The following is a 16,427-nucleotide window of genomic DNA, read 5'->3' on the forward strand; positions in this document are numbered from 1 at the left end:
CTACAGTGCTTATGTTACCTATGTAACCTGTGTCATTTAGCCCTATTTTAACTTGAATTGCTGCCCCCATGGCTACACAGTAGAAACTATAGTAGGGTTTCGGAAGCAAACCAGTTGAGGGCAGTAGTACATAATATTTTAAGTACATTGATATAAATTCATTTTTTTTTGTGTTACTGTTCCTTTAAAAGGAACGAGTTTGGCACACAGATTTGTCACCTTCGGGAAATCTGCTCTGTCTGCGGGTCACAAACCCTTGCATTAGTGTGATTGGGAACTACCAATGCTAAAACACATAAATTGCGAACATGGCCCTTGAATAAAGCAAGAGTCTTAATGGGAATTTAACTCCAAATAGCTTTAAATAATCACAGGTATATAAGCTTTATAATTAAGAAGGCACCCCCAGATGCAGTTGATCAGGCATTTTGGAAGCATCATAGTCATGGTTACTCCAAGTGGTTCTGAGACTCTTAGATCATAACCCTGTGCTGTGAATTACACATAGGCAACAGTTCTGTTCAAGTAGCTCTAGTTTGTATGGAGCATAAAGCTGACCTTGAAGGGGATGTTCACCTTCAGATAATAGTCTGAATTTGAACAGCCCCTGTGAGGGAAAAAAAAACATTTTTGTAATTCATCTTTATTATTTAAAATGTTTAGTTTTGAAGAAACAGACCAGGATCAGTGCTGCTGACAGGCTCTCTCCTGTGTCTTCTGAAGGGATTGCCGACAGCTTGGACAGGAAGCCGACACTAAACTGCACATGCCTTCCCTCTCCTGCTTTATTTGCAATTCACTGATCGGATTGGCTGAATCTTGCCAGCCAGTGGTATCAAAGATATGCAAATTAAGCAGAAAAGGGAAGGCATGTGCAGTAACAACTTTAGTGCCAATTTTTATTTATTTTTTGGCTACCTGCTAAGTCTTCATCTGGAAAAATCTCCTTCTGAGAGCAGAGAGAGATTAGTGAGAGCTTGGCAGCACTGATCCCAATCTGCATGTTCAAAACTATACATTTTTAATAATAAAGATGCTTTACAGAAATGTTTTTTTCTCACAGGGTCTGTTCAAATTCAGACTATTGTCTGAAGGTGAACGTCCCTTTTTAAGCGGCAAATAGAGGAATAGTTTGTTTTTTTGCAAAATCAGACGAAATAAATGCAGCTCTCACATTCACTGTAATGTGCTGAAATAGCTGCTGGCTTGTAAATGAATTATCTTGGGAAATTCTGCAGTGCTACAAATATATAATGGCAGATTGTTTTGCTATATGATCTATGCATCATGTGATATTAAAGGGCCACCATGCGTTTATCTAAAGAATTGTACATAATGCAGAGGAGTGCCATTGCTCACATATTTGTGAAGGCTAAGAGCAGCTTGGCCAGGGGGTAAGAGGTAGGATCCATGCTAGTTTTTAATTTTGTTTTTGTAGACTTAGGGCTCTGGCACACGGGGAGAATAGTCGCCCGCGACAAATCTCCCGTGCCTCGGGCGACTAATCTCCCCGTGTGCCAGAGCCCTTAAGGTCTGGAGATCTATATTACATAAAAAAAATCCACTTTCCAAGAATTTTGGAGAATAGATTTGAAGCCTGTACTGGAGTAAGAGGAAGCATTCCCTGTTCCCTGAAGCACACAGCTATGGGCAGCTGGTGTTGGTCACAAATAAAGCACAACTTAAATAATAATAACTGTGAAATATTTTTTAACTATGAAATTACATTAAAAATGTTCTTTTCTTACAGAAGTTGCCAAGACCTGCCAGGAACGAGAGAATCTTGGCATGTTGGTGTGGTCCCCAAATCAGAATCTCTCTGAGGCTAAATGTAAGTAACAGAAAAAGGCCTTATAGTTATATTGTGTTCCATAGCTTTTTATCTTGTTTCGCTAGAGATTTTATAAGTTCCTATCATCTAAGTCTGCAATCCAAACAGTCGCTTGTACAAGGAGATTTGTATTTTAAAGGCATTGTTTACCATTAAATTAATATAATATTGACATTGTGTGCATCTATTAGGGCAGTGAGACATGGGGAGATTAGTCTCACCCGAAGTTTCCTCTAAAGGAACTACTGCAAATCGCAGCGCCGCGTATGCTATCCCACCGACGATTTACATTCTAGCCGGTGGGATGGCATTGCGGGGAGATTAGTCGCCCGTCTCTCCGTATGTTACTGCCCTTAGGTGTAGATATTCTGAGACAACTTGCAATTGGTTTTTGTTTTATTTTTGTTGTTTTTTGAATTGTTTACCAGCAGCTGCTCACTTTGGAGTTTAGGCAGCTATCTAGTTACTAGCATCCAAGTTACCCTAGCAACCAGACAGTGGTTTAAATAAGAGACTGAAAGATTAATAGGAGAGGCCTCCTTAGAAAGATAAGAAATTAAAAAATAACAACAAAATTGTAACCACAGTGCAGTTGGGTTTTTTTTTTTTTTTTTTTTTTTTTTTTGCTTCTAGGGACCCCCATTTAAAAGATAAAAAGAGGCAGAAAAAGTAAAAAAAAAAAAAAAAAACTGAATAAACTCTAACAAATAACAAAGATTTACTGAAAAGTTGCTAAGGACAGGATATTTCTATAATATACTTTAAAGTGGAGAATAGAATTCTGTGTGCTGTTGGTGAGATACCACATAAGTCTGCTAACCCCTTCTTGTCACCGTTGGATCTTAAAAAGTTTTTCAGGTGATATGAGAGCATGGTGCTTCTCTTTGCATGTTTTACCAGCTCCAAGACTCCAAGTCCTAGTTTCTAAAATTTGTCCTCCAGTTCACTTTTGCTGCCTTTGTACTGACCATATGAACTCCAGGTTTGGATGTTGTGGAAACTGATTAAAGACCAGCAATGGACCTTATTTTCTTTGTTTAGCTAAATAGCCAAGATGCACTGAGGGGGGTCAAGAATTTAGTTTTACAGTAATACGTTTGAAAACCCAGGGATAATGGGAAATGCAAACTAGCTCAGTCAGTAATTTAGCCTAGGGGTGGATCTGTCTACAAGAAGGAAGGTGTGGGTTAAAGGATCAGTATACACCTAAAAACACCATTTGCTAAAATGGACGCTATAAATAAACACAATAAATATTGTTTTGACATTTTATTTTCCTATATTTTTATTATAAAGTTGGGTTATTTTCACTAAACTCCCCCCCCCCCCCCCCCTTTGTTTATAAACAGGGCAATCTGTTCAAACAAACACCTCCCTTCTCAGTTTCTCAGTGGACTGGTAATTAGTTTCATCAACTACCCTTGTGCCCTTCAGAATCAGGAAGTGACAGATAGTACTAAAGTGAAACTGGCTTCATATTCTTGTTTAGTGCTAAAAATAACAGAAGCCATATATATTTCTTAATTAATAAAATAGGCACAAAGTCTGTTCAGCACAAGCCCTATTCATTTAACTGTTAAAAAGGGGTGTCCCTTTAAAGGTCTCTATAAAAATGTATTGCATAAACAAGCTCATATGCAAAACCCTGCTTCATCTAAATAAACCATTTTCCTAAAAATATACTTTTTTTTTTTTTAAGTTTTTATTTTTGCATTTTTCAACTTAACATAAAAGTGCAAAAAAGAACAAAAAATCAGAGGGGAAGCAGAGTGAAAGAGTAAGAAAGAGGGAAGAGAGGCAGAGTGTAGAGCTGGGGAGATTGGAACCAGTTTGTCTTCATTGTTGTGGTATGCGGTCTATGGAGTTTTCTGGGGTTTCATGGAAGATCAACCAAGGGCCCCATATTGCATCAAATTTTTTAGGACAACCCTGTGCGAGGTAGGTCAGCTTCTGGTTGGTATAAAGGTGTTGTTGACTAGAGTTCTCCAGAACAGTAGGGGGGGGGGGGGGGGGCTAAGGATTTCCATTGTAAAAGAATGGCTTTTTTTTTTTTTGGAATAGTAGAGAAGCTGGAGGTAGCAAAGTCTGGAGTGGTGTTTAAGTCCCAGGTCCTCTGCCACTCCCAGTATGCAAACAGTTGGTGATAGGATCTGGGGAAAGCTTAGGGGAATCGGAGATATAGTTGGCGATTTCTCTCCAAAAGTCCTGCACAGCTGGACAGCTCCAGAACACATGCATATATGAGCCAGTATCTCGGTCACATTTTATACAGGTATCTGGGGTGTGAGGGAACATCTTGGAAAGCCTGTGTGGTGTAAGGTGTACCAAAGTAAAGCTGGCCATACACGTGGCGATCTCACGATGTTTCGTACGACCGTCGGTCGCACGAAACATCGTCAGATCCGCCACACACCATTCAGGGCTGAATCGGCAGGTAAGGAGGTAGAAACAATAGGATTTCTACCTCCTTCTGCCGATTCAGCTCTGAAGGGAGAATTTTGGTCAGGCGCCTTCTATGGCGCCCGATCAAAATTTTCTAACTTGGCCGATCGGCGAGCCGACCGATTTCAGCAGCTTCCCGCGATATCGGTCGGCTCGCTGACATGCCATACACGCACCGATTATCGTACGAAACGAGGTTTCGTACGATAATATCGGTGCGTGTATGGCCACCTTAAGGAACTTCATATCTTCATATCTATTGATATTGTCAGGTCTGGAATTTGCTTTAAAGCATTGATCCACATTTCTTCAGTTAAGCTAGGGATGTCACGCATCCATTTCTCACTTACCTTGGCCAGGGGGTCTGTGTTAGCCTGCCAATGGTGTAGTTCCAGGATAGGGGCTTGATAATATTTTCCCTGCATACGTATTTTTCTTCGGTGGTGTCTTTCATTTCCACCAGTTTGGTGGGAGTGAAAAGCGTGTCTGAGTTGATGGTAATTGAAGTGCATTGTTTGCGGGATTTGGTGGCTTTCTTTGAGCTCTTGGAATTGTTTGAGGTTCCCATTTACTAGTATATCTTGCAGCTGTTTAACCCCCTAGGAAGCCCATTAAAAATATACTTTTTTAGTAGTATGTGATATTGGGTACTTTTAAATAGAAAATTGCAATTTTAAGAATTAGGGCCTCCAGAGATCATAGGATTTACAGTGCACACAAACAAGCCAAGGCACACATACATGCTAGGCCCCATCAGCCTGTTACAGTTAGAGCTGCATTATTTCTGGTTACGAAATGGAAAAGGAAAGGATGTAAAAGGGCAATATTTACTGATATATATTCCAGTTTGGGGAGATTCTTTAATAGGTCACTTAACATAATATAAACCATCTTTTGGTTAAGTATTCATTCTGGGGGTATAGTTTTCCTTTAAGAGTGCATAACTCAGTATGATTTGTGACAGTACAGCAAATACATCTTCAGAAATAAACTGAAGTCTGTTAGCAATTTGGCCACTAGGTGGCAGCAGGCACAATATGTGGTGGTGAAGACCAGTATAATGCAACATTGTAACAGAGAAAGATAAAAAAAAAAAAACATCCAGCAAATGTGTAGGGTTATAAACAGGTAAATTCCATACTTGTTTCTGCTGTCTTACTGCTAATTCATGTTAATAATGCATTGAGATTCCGAAGAACAAATCCCATTGCATGTTTGAACTAATACTAGAAAATATTTTGTCCCCGATAGTTAGAGGATTCTTGTCAGTGTTTAATGGCTCATTTGCATGTCAGCCTTGCCACTGCCTGAGGGAATGAGAACTGCGCTGCACTGCACATCCCAGAATAGTGATTAACCATGTATAATTGAAAGGAGAATGCGTTCTGCAAATCACTGGTTTTTCGCATGTACTCTGTTTTGCTAATTGCCTCCTCATCCTATTTCCTCTGCAATCTCTAAGGTCTCTTGTTTTGGAGCAGTCTCTTGTTAGCCACCAAAGCTAAAATTCCCTCCGCTTTTGTTAATACATTTCAGTTAAATGAATGCTATTATTAAAATATAGCACAGGGGCCATAATCCTGTTGTAAGGCATTTCTAGTTTGTTCTGTACAGATATATTATCTGGAAACCATGATCCAGAAAGCTCCAGTGACATTTGCTGCAAAAGTGCTTACTGATTTCCATCCAGTTGTATTTTGTTTCCAAAAAAAAGTGTTTTGTAGTAGTCTTAAATGCTCCCAGTGCTAGTTACCAAATACCAATTTGTAAAGTTGCCAACACATGTCCTGTTGTAAATAAGTAAAATATTCAGCAAAGCAGTGTATACTAATGGAAATTTCTTTTACAGTGGATGAGTATATTTCAGTTGCAAAAGAGAAGCACGGCTACAACATGGAGCAGGTAAGGCACAGTGACATGGCAAGGTTGGTACAGGGTACTAGAATAACTCTGCTGGTTCATACAGAAAGATACAATAAAATTATGGTATGATATTTTAGTATGCAAAGAGCAGTGTTGTCCAACACATTTTTTAGTTTGGTGACGTTCCAGAAATATTGGGGGCTACTTCTGGCCTCCGGTTGGACAGCCCTGTTTTTTATTCTTTGTGTATTGGCCAAAATAAAACTCACAAGCCTTTAGATATAGAATGGTCATTGGAATGGTAAGTTCATAAAGTACCCTTTTATGTTTACAGAAGCAGGCTAAAGCATGTCTTTTTTAGCTACTGTTGTGTATGTTATGTTATATTTTATACAAGTTGTTTCAGTAAGAGTAGATAGCTAACCGCACAGGATACAGTAGAAGATTGTTTTCCCAGCTACCTTAAAATAAGCCAGGCCACATGTCATTAGTGTTAAACTGCATGTATCTACAGCTTGCAACTGCTCATTTTATTTTCACTTTTCTTTCAGGCTCTTGGCATGCTGTTTTGGCATAAACACAATATTGAAAAATCATTGGCAGACTTACCCAACTTTACCCCATTCCCAGATGAATGGACTGTGGAAGACAAGGTTTTATTTGAGCAGGCTTTCAGCTTCCACGGGAAAACGTTTCATCGCATCCAGCAAATGGTATGTTCTGGGTTATTGAGATCTTGCCCCCTAGCACAGAAATGATCCTTTAAGCCAGTTATGCAGACGGGGTTAAATGTAATATTATATGGATATGTCTGCTCCAGGCTTGCATTGTTATATCATACAGCTTTAGATACAAGTGAAATCTACAGTCATACCATATTTCTGTGTTTGTCCATGACTCACACCTTGTTATATTTGTAGCACCTTTTTTTTCCTGTTACACTTACAGGACCAACAAACATTTGTAAAGCATCTGCTCATGTATTTGAGTATGTGTTGTAAAATGGTATGTTTGCATTCTGGGAATTAGATGTATGTACAACAAATATATAAAATTCCTTTCTTGACGTATGTCAAAGGTAGGATCCCATATAATTCCACTGTGCTCAGACTTTTATCTCTACATTTACTTTCTACAGCTCCCTGATAAATCTATTGCAAGTCTTGTAAAGTTCTACTATTCATGGAAAAAGACTAGGTCTAAAACTAGTGTGATGGATCGACATGCTCGCAAACAAAAACGGGAGCGAGAAGGAAGGTAATTCTCTCTAAATTACCATTTAATGATCTTGCACATGTTATCTCTTGAAAGCAATTGCTTTAGTTAATCCCTCCAGTATGCTAGGCAAAATATATCTGTACCAGCAGTATTATCTAAAACCATCATTATAGTCTCATAACTAGTGGCCAGAGGTGCTTAATAATAGATGGCTTGGTGGAGCTGGGCAGCACTGAGGCTCAATGGGTTGCATTGAGCCACACACGTGGCGTTTTTCTTGGTCGCACAAACGATTGTTCCAACCCTCCATTGACGTTCAGGGCTGGATCGCCAGATATGGAGGTAGAAACAATAGGAATTCTACCTCCTTCTGCCGGTTCAGCCCTGAACATAGATTTTGGTGCGTGTATGGGCAGCTTTAGGCACTGTGCAAGGAGTTTGTATGAGTTTGTATCTCCCTGTATATTGCAGATACTCCAGTTTCCTCCCACATTTAAAAAATATGCCTGCACTGTATCAGATACGCGTTATTAAAATCAAAATAGTTGTTGTTTTTCTTGGTGCTGAGGATGGTGACATACATTATCCTGTTAACGTTTACAGTGGCGATGAAATAGAGGAAGCCAATGGTGCTAATCCAGTGGATATTGAGATTGAACAGCCAAAAGAAGCAAAGAAAGAGGTATATGAAAATGCAGATACAGAAAGTACAACTGAATGTATACCACTGAAGTTTCATTAGGACACAACTCAACTACTAAATATTAAACACAAGATGTTAAGCATGATAAACATGACTTAGAAATCAAGATATGTGTAGTTAAATGAACAGAACTCTGGTATTTAGAATTATTATGCCCACTGAAGAACTCCCAATTGAGGTTTGGACTTAAAAAATGCACTTTATTTGATCCTAAAAGCTTGCCATAACTTGACTTGCAGCACCAGGCTTGCTGTTTTTGGCTTTGCTTTGGGGGTGTGCTTGCATTCTGTTCAGTTCAGTTGGTTGAGTAAACCTCAATAAAACATCTGTTCAGCATAAGAAACCCTAAGCATTCCTGTAATTGCATATTCTTGTGTTATTCAGTTATACCCTTTAAAATAAATTAAAAAAGAAAAAAATGTTTGGGGACACTAACATGAGGCATTATGAAAACAGTTTATGTTAGTAGGTTAGTAAATGTTTTTCCGTAGGTTTAAGGTCATATTTATCCTGGATCATTTATATTTATTATTAATATTCTTTTTTCAAAGCAGGTTCCAAAACCAGACACTTCTCCTCATATAAAAAAAGAGAAGCATCCATCGCAAGCAAAGAACCGTGCAAAGAGAAAACCCCCAAAAGGCATGTTTCTTTCCCAAGAAGATGTTCAAGCTGTATCGGCCAATGCAAACGCTGCGACTACTGTTCTCCGACATCTAGATATGGAACTGGTCTCGATAAAGAGACAGGTACATTTCTCCAAACCATTTATTAGGCTTTCCTGCGGCTGGGGCCACTCAAACACAGTTTCATTCTGTAACCATTGTAATAAGGGCTTGTTTTAGTAGCCGCCTAGGATATATCTTTCCACCCGCATGGGCTGTGTTAAACCACCATGTTCTCTTTCAGATTCAAAATATCAAGCAAACAAATAGTTCTCTCAAGGAAAATCTTCAGGGAGGAATAGATGAATACAGAATTCAAGAGGTAGGATTAAGAATCCTTATTATGAATGCTTTATTACTTTCTAATGTAACCAGTAGGTATAGTCCTCTTGCACATAAACTAGCATTCTAGCATATGACTGTATTAGAAAAACTACAATTATTTATGGGGCGTGCACTAATAATTGATAAACTGTAAAACATAAAGATACTTTGCTCTTATCTGTGAGGAGAATTAATGTGTGCTGAAGGTACCATGGTGGCTAGGAACATGGCTAGTTAATGCAACCAGGCTAATAATATGCAGGTTGGGGGAAGCAGAAGTAGAAGCAATAAGGGCCCATGTTGAATACTCAGAAGCTTTTAATAGTGATATAAATCATCTGTTGGGATTTTCAGCAGGCTGTCATGGGAATCTCTTTTCCTCTTGGGTTACTGTAACTGATCTAATGAATATAGTTTTGTTTAAAAATTAAGCAACAGCTGTAACTGTACACATGTAGAGCAGTTTAAGCATGATTCCCCAATACATGACAGTAGTTGATTGTAGACTGTAGTTAATGATATATTTATTATTTGTGTAATTGTAGACTTAATGCCATATAAGCTGAAAGTGACTAATAGAATTTAAAAGATGACATTAAGTTCACTGTATTCTTTTGTCTTTAGGTCAGTCAGAAGTTAAATGCTCGTTGGACAACAGAGGAGCAACTTTTGGCAGTGCAAGGTATGAAGTTAAATCAAGGAAGAGATATCTTGTTAATATGGAATAATTGTACTCATTTCCTGTAAGTGGCAGCAACATGGTCTTCATGTTTAGAATTCTTTTAGACTGTATGGGAGGTTAAGGCTTTCTTTAATACCGTAATGCTAGGTTTGCTCTGATGAGAGCAGATTTTGCATTAAATTATAGGTACCTGTGAAATAGAAAGATGACCATTCTAAGGAGGCACATCTTATTGTGCCATTACTGTGAGGTTTTGGTCCAGTTGGGTGCTTTTATATGCTACTGTACCATGGTATATTTATATTTTAAACAGATACAGCAATGAAAAAAGTTAGAGAGAGTAGTTTCTATCATTTAGGATTTTTCTGTATTGCTGACAAGCTCTGAGCTAATTTTTTCACAAATAAACTCCAATCCCAGCATTACCAGGTTCTGCTGGGCTTGGGGGGGGGGGGGGGTTACTTGCACAAAAGCAAGCTTATTGTAATTGAAATGTTTCTGGCATTGCTAGAGATGTGCCATTATCACTTTAACGAGAATTAAAGCATAAAATAAATTATGGCTTGAAGTGGTTTATTTTATATAATGAATTTACTGTACCAACCTTGAGATTCAGCACCAATCTAGTAATGATTCGTGCCATCAAATTTGTCTAGGGCAGGTTTTTTAATCCTGTGCCATTTTAGGTGTTGTTAAAAATCATTAAAACATTAGCAAAAGTAATGTTTTATCTCTCTGCTTCTGCTACTGGGATCATTAATCATGTGAAATGCAGAAAGGTTTATGTGCTGCCATGTAATGTGAATATGAATCTGAAGGCGAACTCTGACTTTCAAACCAAAATTTGTTAGAGCCCCACACAACAAAGAAACCCCTTATATACCTATCGCTGTAATCTGGTCCTTAAAAAAAAAAGTATGATTAAATATCATTTTTATATGCTGAAATCCAGCTGTAAAACAGTTTTTCTCTTTCTCCATCATTTTAAATCCTGGCAGGGGAGGACGGACTAAAACACTGATGTTACAAATTGTATTCAGTTTAATGTTACAAATTAGATATTTTTCTTCTCTTCACCCCAGCAATCCGAAAGTATGGGCGGGATTTTCAAGCTATCTCAGATGTTATTGGAAATAAATCTGTGGTGCAAGTCAAAAATTTTTTTGTGAATTACCGGCGACGCTTCAACATAGATCAAGTTTTACAAGAGTGGGAGGCAGAACACGGGAAAACTGAGGAAAATGGAGACTGTACTCAGAAAACTGTAAAGTTACCAGAAACTGCTATTAAAATGTCAGATGAGGAAGAAGAGGTGGGTACTGCTAGGCAACATTTTGCACTGCTCCACTTTCAAACACAGTTATGGTAGGATGCAGATATAACACATGTTTATTAGACCCCCCCCCTTGTATATCATATATGTTCTGCCATGATATGGCAGTGTCCCTTCCAGCTATACTGCACATACAGTACAAACTGAAGAGCTGCATAAATATTTTTTTTTTTTTTAATTAAAATGTTAGGTTTTTTTTTTTGTCCTATGTCATTTAGAAAGTTAAGGCACACATCCTAATTAGAGGTTAATTAAAAGTGAAAATATAATTTTTGTTCAGCTGAATATCAACCAGGCAGATTAGAAAGTCTTGACAAACAAGTAACTAACTAACTATAAGCACTTTGATGCGGTTCTCTCCTTGGCCCACGTTATGATCCAGTTGGGGGGCCTGAGAGTTGGCTGCTTGACAGGCAGGTGCCCACATATCAATGGCCACACAGTGTATCTAATCATGTGATTACAATAAGCTTATACATTGTGCCTTATTATTTTTTTTCCGTTTTTCCTGTATGTACCTATTTAGTGTGGAATTACTTGTCCTCTGCATATTTTTGTAAGTTCTTGTTTAATCTTACCCTGTAGGCTTCACTCCTTGACATCAGATACGCATCTGCGTCTTGAGGAAAACCAAGAACTATTAGTGCTGACTACTTAGGTTTCCCGGGTTATCAGGTATTACCAAACCTCAGACAGCCGCCTGCATCATGCTTGTGGACAAGCAGCTATTTACCAAAAAAGGCAAATACTTCCAGCCCTACTGTACATCTGCCTTAATACTGTCCAGTATCCACACACTCTTCATTCTCATCCATGAAGCCAGAGATGGATTTAACAGTCGATCATCTCCAGGCTCTGCAGCACGATGACCTGAAGCCTGTAAATACCTCTAATGCCCCTGCCTCTGCAGCTGCCAGTGATTGAGCTGTATTAATGCTGTATGCATGAACTTGTGAATTTTCCTTTTTTTGCTTTGAATGTTGCATAATTAGTTTAGCATTGAGAACTTCCTGTATATGGAGGGCAACCCTCTTTTTCTCTCTCCAGCTATCAGTATAATGTGCAACTGAAACTTAAGATTTGCTGGACCATCTCACTCAAGAATGTGCATCTGGGATCTGTTAAATTGTATCTATTCACTATACCTGCATTTCATGTTTCTTGTTGCCGTGACTCTTCTTCCCCTTCTTTTTGTCTGTAATCAGTTTAGGAATTTGACTATGAAATTTTAGGGATTTGATGTATGCGAGCAAATTTGTCTACCTTTGATTGATTAGCAGAAATGAACCTTTAAATTACACATTCAGAATCTTTTCCTGTGCAGGATACAGGAGCAGACCTGCTAACCTTCAGCTATTGAACTACAACACTTTAACCGCTGAAAATGAATTAGAGTTGTAGTTCGACAAGAGCTTTATGGAGCAGGTGTGGAACACCCTCTGTTTTAGGGATTGTATTGATACTTAAATTACTAGCTTTTTAAAAGTTATTTGAAGTGGACAGTTCCACTGATAGCATTGCTGTCAGCTAGGCCACTATAAGGAGATCTGTAATTTATAAAGCAATCTTTATCCCCAGGGATTATATTTCATGACATTTTTTTATTATTTTGTACAAATTCTCTCATTAGGTCAGGAGGCCTTATAGTCTGGTTTACGTGTGCCTTGTAAAGGTAGCCAGTTTCGCCTCTAATAAAGGCTCTTCTCAGGGGTATTGCATCTAGTTTTGGTAGTCATAGCTATGAATGATCATATAGATGAGCAGAGTGTTCCTCACAGTAAAAGGGAAACATGAATATCTGAATCATATTTCCTGCATTCCGAAATGCCATAATCCAGGCAAGCCATCAACCCCTAGGCCCACTTCATTATAGAGAATATATATAAACACTGGCTTATGTATAGGCCATCAAATTCTGATTTGTTTTTAAATGAGGGCTCCTTTTCCAGCATAGGAACATATATAGACACATAATACTGGCATAGTCCTATCTAATGTAGTATCTCTCATATACACTAAAAATACAGCTTAGCACATTTTTTTTCAAGCACAGACCTTTAGCATCACTGGCTGGAACTAAAGTTTTCCACTCCATATGTTGCCAGGCTTTGATAGTTTTGAAATCATGTGTACTTTAGTTTTCTAAGCCATACTACCCAGCCCTCCAATGTAAAGCAGTACTGTATAGTTTTGCACCCTTTCAATTGCAGAAGGGCAGTAGGTGGTGGTAAGCATGAGCTGCGCTACATTGCATGCCAAACCAGTCCCTTTATTAGATATCAGTATCATTTTTAAATGGTTCTCTGCATTTATCTATACATACAGGTTACAATTCCTTTGTGACAGATCACCATTAGGGAAAACAAATTCTGAGCCATTTATGTCCATAAAAATTGCTCTTTGTACAATTTTCTGGAAATACCTTATCAGTAGACTGTGTCTATTTCTTGCCTGCAGTGTGCGCACTTGTCTTCTATGTGCCTTCACCCCTTTTACTTGCTAGAAGTGCTAGATACTTTAATTTATTATTAAGCTTGATTTTTTTCCCCTCTAGAAAAATGTATTCCAACATTCCCCCCTTTTTTTAAAAAAATGTTTTTAATGTAAATTAAAATAGAAAATATATGATTTTATTTACAATTTTATTTTACACACATTTTGTTGCATGAAAATGTAATTCATAGGGTGTTGCACCTTTAAGGAATGGATCCTTTGCTTAATTAAAAACAAAATGGTTCAAATAACCAAATATCAGTTTGCGGGGAAGTGTAAACTATGGGATCTAGAAAAGCCAGCTCTGCATTTAAACAAAATGTGCATCCACATCTGACTTATTCACCTACTTACCAATGGATAATGATAGACTTCATAGCACTTGCCAACAGTATTGATCGTTTAAAAACATACATTTCCAGCAGAAAAAATAAAATGAGAACTTGTTGAAGCTTTTACTATCTGATTTTAAAGGGAACATTTACCCTCTTATAACAATGTAAAATTTGCTCATTTTCTGAGCACTTTTGCAACCTATATTTTTTAAAGTGGACCCATTGTGTAAAAAAAAAAAAAAAAAAAAAAAAGAATGCACCATTGCATATTCTCCTAAATATAGAGGGAATGGGCTTTAAAAAAAAAAAATGTTAGTGGCTGATTTATTGAAAATTTCTTCAAAAACCTAGTAGTCCCACCCATCTGTTTCACTTTTTTTCCCCCAGGCTGTGCAGGGGAGGCGGCGGCACACAGCACTGTAGTATAGGAACCAATCCGCAGCTTGGCTGACCTGATAGGGAACTGAAGCCTGTCTTGTGACTGCAGGGCTGTGATTGGCTATCCCTTTCCTACTGTGCTTCTGGCAGAGGCCATTAGGACACAACCAAGCCTCATTGAAAAACACAGACGGGGCAAGTTTTAAAGATTATGATTGAAGCTGGCACAATATATTATTAATTGTTGCCTGAATTATGCAATATATCTCCTTTAAAACTGATTTCAACCTGATGACTTTGCCCCTCTAGACTAACTTGGCAGCTTATTGACCCATGTATTGTTGCACCTGGGGCCTTGTGAGATTTATAAATCTCCCTGATAATTATCTGATTTGTGCAAGAGCCCACCACACTGTTTGGCTGGTAGATTGCCTTATTCTTATTGTGACAATATTAACTGAATATCTTGGCATATATGACACTGAGTCGTGTAGTTCTGACTTACCATTTTGCACTTGGACTGCAGATGGTATATTTAAACTGAATTTCCATCTGCTGATGTATCATCTTGGTACATAGCCTCATAGTATAGTCATCTGGGCTTTCCCCTCAAAGAAATGCAAAAATGTTACTTGACTCTTGTCTGACCATTTGGATCCCTGGCCCATATTTGGTCGCAGTAAGCAATCTATGGCTCTTCAGGATATTTTTCCTACAATTGCACAATACAACATATATGTAGTATAGAGGCCTTTTGGTTTTTATTTTTTTTTTTTTTTTATATAATGAAGTCTGAAGGCCATATCTTGCCCCAATCTAGTGCAACTATTGCACTCCATGGTCTGGTATCTGAGTATATTGAGCTTTAGGCTAACACAAGTCTATAGAACAGGGCAAAGGTGGAAGTGAAATCTGTTAAAAAAAAAAAAAAAAAAAAAAAAAAAACCATGATACCCATGAAAAGCTGAATACAGGGTTCTTAATAGCTGATGGCTACCATTTGTTTCATGCTATTGCTTTGTTTCCTTTGTTACTCCCTTAATGTCAGAGAGGGTGCAGCCTCTAGTCCTGGAACATGCAGCCTGTGACTAAACTACAGCAGACTAAAGTCCCAGCATCAGCCATTGATATTAGCTAGATGCTTGGAGTTGTATATCGTCAGCTGGTCAGTCCCTGATCTATTCCCTTAATTTATGTACATTTATATTTGTTTGTTGGAGATATTTGTGTTTGGTTTGCATTTCAGTGAAATGAGGGTTCATAGATCTTTGCCTAATATATTCATCATTTTTATTGTGACAATTATCAATGTGAATGTTTCAAATTATATATTTTGGTGAAAGCAGGAATGTATTTCTCATAGCTATATAATAAGTTATTGTGCAAGATATGATTATAGCTTAGGCTACCAATAGTTTTTCTTGGCTTAGTAATAGATTTTTGTAAAATATAACTGAAATTGTATTCCTTTTTTAAGTATGTATATGTCCTTCCTATCTATCCTACTGAACTTTGTATTTCCATGCATCATGGATGCAGTTGTTCAGTCTGCCTGTCTCTCCTGAATGGACTGTAATTGCATTGTATTTAAATGGGATGGGGCAACATTCAGCCCTCCTACAACTCCCAGAATACCTCTGGCAGCAGAAGGCTGCTGGGGTGCGTTAAAAATGTGTTCAGTTAATAAAATAGCATTACCATAAGACCTCTTTTTAGAACTATCAAAACATTTGCTTGAGCCTAGAATTTTTCATGCAGTTCCTTCTCAGATTAAACTATTGCTGAGCTCTGCCTAAGTGGGAATTTTTGGGAAGAAATAACAGAATCCTGGCACCAAGGGAAAAAACCACAAAGCACCTTTTGATTATCATCAGCATAACGAATCGCCATAGGCTTTAGCAGTAGGTGATGAAAAGTGCCCCCCCCCAAAAAATAAATGAATAGCCCTTAAAGTGCCATGTGCAATCCCAAGGGCAGTAACAATATGCAACTTTCATTCTGTCCCTGAATAAGCACAAGGTGAGTCTCTTAGATTTTGTTCAGATCATGGCTTCCATTCCAAAGTGGACTGTATGATCGCCTGTTTGTATTCGCCTATTTAAAACATTTTGATTCAGCTGGTACCCCTGGCACCATTAAACTTAGCTGATCTTCCAAAAC

General features: G+C 38.1%; 1 protein-coding gene across 2 annotated transcripts in view; it reads left to right on the forward strand.

The window, feature by feature from the left end:
- Positions 1–15,989, forward strand: part of rcor1 (REST corepressor 1) — a 35,966-nt gene extending 19,977 nt beyond the window's left edge. Inside the window, exons 3-12 of one of the 2 annotated variants that reach the window (XM_012968554.3) lie at positions 1,751–1,831; positions 6,123–6,175; positions 6,688–6,849; positions 7,275–7,393; positions 7,958–8,036; positions 8,612–8,806; positions 8,967–9,044; positions 9,671–9,728; positions 10,811–11,040; positions 11,647–15,989. In XM_012968554.3, the coding sequence (XP_012824008.1) occupies positions 1,751–1,831; positions 6,123–6,175; positions 6,688–6,849; positions 7,275–7,393; positions 7,958–8,036; positions 8,612–8,806; positions 8,967–9,044; positions 9,671–9,728; positions 10,811–11,040; positions 11,647–11,685 (1,094 nt within the window). In that variant the 3' untranslated portion in view covers positions 11,686–15,989. 2 annotated transcript variants of the gene reach the window in all.
- Positions 15,990–16,427: the final 438 nt, after the last annotated feature.

The sequence above is a fragment of the Xenopus tropicalis genome, chromosome 8 (assembly GCF_000004195.4).
Source record: "Xenopus tropicalis strain Nigerian chromosome 8, UCB_Xtro_10.0, whole genome shotgun sequence".
NCBI classification, from domain to species: Eukaryota; Metazoa; Chordata; class Amphibia; order Anura; family Pipidae; genus Xenopus; species Xenopus tropicalis.